Source organism: Asparagus officinalis, chromosome 5 (assembly GCF_001876935.1).
Source record: "Asparagus officinalis chromosome 5, Aspof.V1, whole genome shotgun sequence".
In the NCBI taxonomy this organism is placed as follows: domain Eukaryota; kingdom Viridiplantae; phylum Streptophyta; class Magnoliopsida; order Asparagales; family Asparagaceae; genus Asparagus; species Asparagus officinalis.
In genome coordinates this window covers 130,619,635-130,624,546 of record NC_033798.1, presented here as the reverse complement: position 1 = coordinate 130,624,546, position 4,912 = coordinate 130,619,635, and the positions used below count along the sequence as shown (strand labels likewise).

The following is a 4,912-nucleotide window of genomic DNA, read 5'->3' as shown; positions in this document are numbered from 1 at the left end:
CTCAACCTCAACCCGTCCGTTAGATTTATGTCAGACGGTCATTAAATGTTCCTTCTCCCGTACTCCGCGAAATCAACGGCTGTTAACGAAGCACGTTGCAGATGTCGTCCTCCGCCGGCCGGTTGCCAAACCTACCCCCACCCCAATACACCGGCCACGTGCTAGCTGCTTCTGACGCCAACACTAACTGACACGTGTCAGTTCAAAGCTGAGCCCTAGATAATAATCTATCTTTAATTTGTATCCTCCCTCTTTCCTTTCATTTCTCACGGTGCGAAGAAATTTATAACCGAACCCGAAATAGGAGAAAATCCACAGGAAAAAAAGAAGGGATAAATTATTAAATTTGGAATGTTTAATCCGATGGCGAGTTCGAAGCTTCTGGTGCTTTGGATCGCCATCTCGATCGTGGCCGTCGGAATTAGGGCGGATTCGAGGGCTGAAGAAGTGATCGTGGAGCCTGGGGCCTCGGATTCACATCTGAAGCTTGAAATCGAGCAGCTCAAATCGAAGATCTCGTCCCTAGGTACGCTTGAGTTTGGATCAGAAGATAGGGTTTTGGATTGAGTTTTGGTCTTTATGCTGTTTGATTCTCCTTATTTGTTGATTTGACAGATTTTAGGGTTTAGGGCAGGATGTTGCTTTCTTTTTATTTGAATTGCAGATTTCTTTCGCTTTCTTATTTTGGGAACTTAAGTACGGGTTTTTCTTGCCATATAAATCACTTTTAAGGATTCAAGATTGAAAATTTTTTCTGTTTGTATTTTCTTGTTATAACACCTTCATACATCTTCTTACTGAAGAATCCAGTCTAACCGATAAAGCCAAAGAACTGAACAACAAGGACGTTAGCATAGTCAGTCTGGGTAAATTAATTGAGGAGAAATCAGCAAGCATTGCTGCATTGCGGAGCGAGATTGAATCACTTCAGGTGAGTGAGATTACAGTGATAAGAGAAGGAAGTTCTTTGGTGTTGCTTGAATTGGATCAACATAAACATCGTTTTTTCCGTGGTATGTAGAAAAAGGGGGCTGTGGTCGATGAAGAACAAGTTGGGAAAGCCCATGCACGAGCTGGCGAACTTGAGAAAGAGGTTAGAATGAAGATATTTTTGGGTCAATTATAGTTCCAGTTTGTTAGTAATTTTTATATGTTGAACAGGTTGGGAAGCTTAAAACTGATAAAGAGACTCTAACTAAGAAAAGCGAGGCGTTGGAAGCACGGGCCAGTGGAGCGGAGAAGAAAATAGAGGAGCTTAAGCTTCTGCTGGGAAATGTGAGTATATACTGCCTACAGATTTTTGTTTTAATTATCGAAAAAAATCATTTTCTCTGGACAATTAGAATTTAGAGGTATCACTTGTTCCGTATTCAACTTCATCTGGTCGCTATTAATGCGATGATTGGCGAGGATATGGCTTCTCCCAAATTAGAAAACAGTATTTTTTTTTTTATTTGTTCTACTTACGGGAGTAGAGACATGTAACTTCATAAAAACAAGTTCCCACCATGATATAGATGTAAATGCTCTTCTAAAATCAAGTTCCTGGTCTCTCGTGTAAAGATGTTTTCAAGATAGAGGTTGTCCGATGTGTAAAAGGATGCTACTTGCTTCTATTCCATCCTATTAGAAACATCTTATGATGTGGAAAATATATCTGAAGGTAAACGTATTCGACCATGTGTTATCTGCTAGCACACTGGCTGTATGTGAAATGATAGTGTTGTTACCTGCAACTACATTGCCCTCGTCTTTGTTGTTAAATAAATTTCAGGAGTACTCTTCTGAAATCTAGTTCCCATGATATTCGTATATGTTCCCATGATATTCATATGCATAACAAATTTTCTTGTCAAAGCAAGTTCCTACGATAAAGAAGTTTGATATGCAAACTTACTTCGCTAGGAATACTTAAGAGCACCTATTGTGATATGTATGAGAAGTTTCGGGACTTTGGTTCCGGAATCTCTTGCTTTACTAGGAAAACTTAGAGCGCTATTGTGATATGTATGAGAAGTTTGTGACTTTGGTCCCTGTCAACGGATTGGAGGTGGGAGTAGCACCACTGTGTTTATTTTCTCATAACGTGGAATCATAACTTGCAGTATTTATAATCTTTGGTTAGTCATAGCTATATACTGCGATTCATTTTGTAAGTAACGTAGGCAATCTAGTTATGTTTGAAATGGCCAAGATCTTTAGAGAAAGCCAATAAATTAGAGACAGCCGTTGCATCCTTAAGGCTGTTGGTTACTATTCCTCCCCTATATATTAAAGACTTTTTTCAAGCTGACTAAGTTATTTCACCTTTGGAAACTAGTGTGGTTAGATTTTTTTTATTTTTTTGGGGGCACACATTATCAGAACTATCTCTTCCTTCCCCCCTACTTGTATGTAATACGTGAAAGTGTGTTAAATATATATTGTTCTATTATTAAAATCTGTATGATTTACAGGTCTAGTGTTATAGACGTGCAGGTATTATTAGAAAGGGCTAACAAAGTTGTGCTACTTTTATAGCTGCAATCTATTCTGATAATATAAGTGTTCTCTCTCCAGCTTGAAAAGACAAATGAGGATCAGAAGCGACGACTCCATAAAACAGAACGTGCTCTTAAAGTTGCAGAGGTTTGTTGATATTTGACAAAAGCTATCTTACGACAGTCATGCTCACATTTACTAGAGTGTTTCCTTGCACTTCTCAGGAGGAGTTATTGAGGGCACAGTTGGAAGCTACATCAAAATCAAAAGTATTGAATGAGGCAAGTACATGGGTTATTTTTTCTAGTATGCTGGAAAACTGCAATTGTTACGTGTTGAAATTTGATGTCATTATGCATCAAAATATCAAAAACATTACTCCCTAAATAAATTTCTATCTTCGGTTCATTCGTCGATGTGAAATCTAGAATTACAGGAGGGTAGGACTTAGGAGTACTCTTTGAGTTTTATGAATTTTTTGTGAACTTTTGGATACTCTGTATAATGAATTTTTTCTTTGGTATATTTTATCAGTAAGAATATATGCTTATACATGCAAAATTTAGATTACCTGTCTGTTAGGACTTTGGAAGGTTTTCCTCTGTGACCTTTGTGGATAATGAATGTTCGGAGGAATTCTGTTAAGCTCTTCCTCTGGGAGAAGATGAAAATCTTATTTGTGCTTAAATCCCAAATTTGATGAAAATGAGCAAGGGATGTGATCTTTTAAAGACATTTCATGTAGAGCAACTTTTCCTGAATCTATGTATCTGCAATCAATCTAATCCTGATCTCAAGACATGTTGAAGGATATTAGGATTTAGGACTTGCTTGCAAATCTTCCACCAGCTAAAAAAATATTGTGAAAAAGTAGGAATTAGACATAGATACCATAATTGTGATGACTGGGAGATACTAATTTATTCAGTTCATCTTCCCGGACAGATAGTTTTAATTAATATTTATTATGACAAGGCACATTTACATTGACTGTTCCTGTTTTCTTGGAGCTTCAGTTTGAAGCTACTTACTTTACTCTGGTCTTCTTACTTTTATCAAGTGTATTATAACATATTGGTAATAAACTATAAAATTGTTACTGTTAAAACATTTTTCTCTGAATTATTGTTTTGTCACTGGTAATGTAGTGGTCACAATTGCATTAGCTGTAACTATTGATCATTAACCAGCAAGGTTAACTCTCTATGGTCTCTTGGTTAGATTCATGGAGCGTGGCTACCCCCTTGGCTGGCAACTCAAATAAGACTTATCCAGGTAAACCGGGTTTCAGATATTCATGCTTTAAACAAATGATGCAGGATAGTCTCTCAAAAGATCCATTCAATGCTTACAGGACCTTGGAACGACCCATTGGAATGAGCATGGAAAACCAGTCATGGACATGTTGCTACAGAAGGTGATAACTGGTTATTCGGTGGGCTGTGAGAGTGTCCTTATAGACTATTTTCTGTTGTGGGATTTATTTATTTATTTATTCTGGTTTCTAGCTGCATTTTCCACTGGTTTGATTTTTATTTACCTTCATCTTTGTTTTAAATGAATGACTTGGATTTCACAACTTTTTCAGATATCAGAGAAATCAGCCCAGGTGCAAAAATGGGCCAAGCCCCACCTAGAATCTGTCAAAACTGTAAGCACTCCTGTCATGTCATCTATTTTAATTCCATGATATTGCAGTCATTTATGTGTATATCTTCTAGCAGCGAGGAGGAACTTGAATGAGCACTTGACAAGTGTTCTTTCATGCAGTACTCTGTAAAGCTGTCCTTTCCAGTAATGGTGCTGTAGTATGTAAAGTTTTTATGTGGAGCACCACAGTTATTTGGAAAATTTTATTTCAAACTTGTTGAGACTTTTGGACATGTGAAATAGGGAGCACTTTGTTTGCGTCAAAAGTTGGTTTTGTCATGGAATTCATTATATCTTCAGTCGATTACAATAAATTCAAAAGAAATAGCCTTTTTATAAGACTTCTTTTACACAACAAAATGAAAATTACAACTCTTGGGAAACAAACGCAGGATCGTTGTTTGGATCACTGCTTGCGTGGGATCTTTGCCTGTGCCGGGGGTGCGTTAGCCCGTGGACCACCAAATCACAGATTCTGATTGAATCGTGAGGGGTTTATGATTCTGATTTCGTTTATCGAAGTGAGAACTTGAAACGATATCTTATCAAGGTAAGATAGTCGTTCTTCTTGAAATCAAGTCAAAGCCTGAATATCAAGGGATTGCCGGAAGCTCAAGAACTCTGCTCTGTCTGTTCTGAAGTGCTCCAAATGATCAACCTTGGATCTCTGCTGGAAGCCCCTCTTCAAAATGGCATTCAGGGGGTATTTATAGCCCATGGGAACACTTGGCGGAAAACAGTCTCGCGAGACAGCATTTGCTGTCTCGGCTGTCGAGACAGT

General features: G+C 37.9%; 1 protein-coding gene across 1 annotated transcript in view; it reads left to right on the top strand.

Moving 5' to 3' along the window:
- The window catches only part of LOC109841390, a 15,796-nt gene continuing 10,884 nt past the window's right edge, over window positions 1–4,912 (top strand). Inside the window, exons 1-9 of the mRNA XM_020410338.1 lie at window positions 1–526; window positions 804–931; window positions 1,022–1,093; window positions 1,162–1,275; window positions 2,560–2,628; window positions 2,706–2,762; window positions 3,703–3,756; window positions 3,836–3,898; window positions 4,070–4,132. Of these exons, the coding sequence (XP_020265927.1) occupies window positions 352–526; window positions 804–931; window positions 1,022–1,093; window positions 1,162–1,275; window positions 2,560–2,628; window positions 2,706–2,762; window positions 3,703–3,756; window positions 3,836–3,898; window positions 4,070–4,132 (795 nt within the window). The 5' untranslated portion in view covers window positions 1–351. The remainder of the gene's footprint in view (window positions 527–803; window positions 932–1,021; window positions 1,094–1,161; window positions 1,276–2,559; window positions 2,629–2,705; window positions 2,763–3,702; window positions 3,757–3,835; window positions 3,899–4,069; window positions 4,133–4,912) is intronic.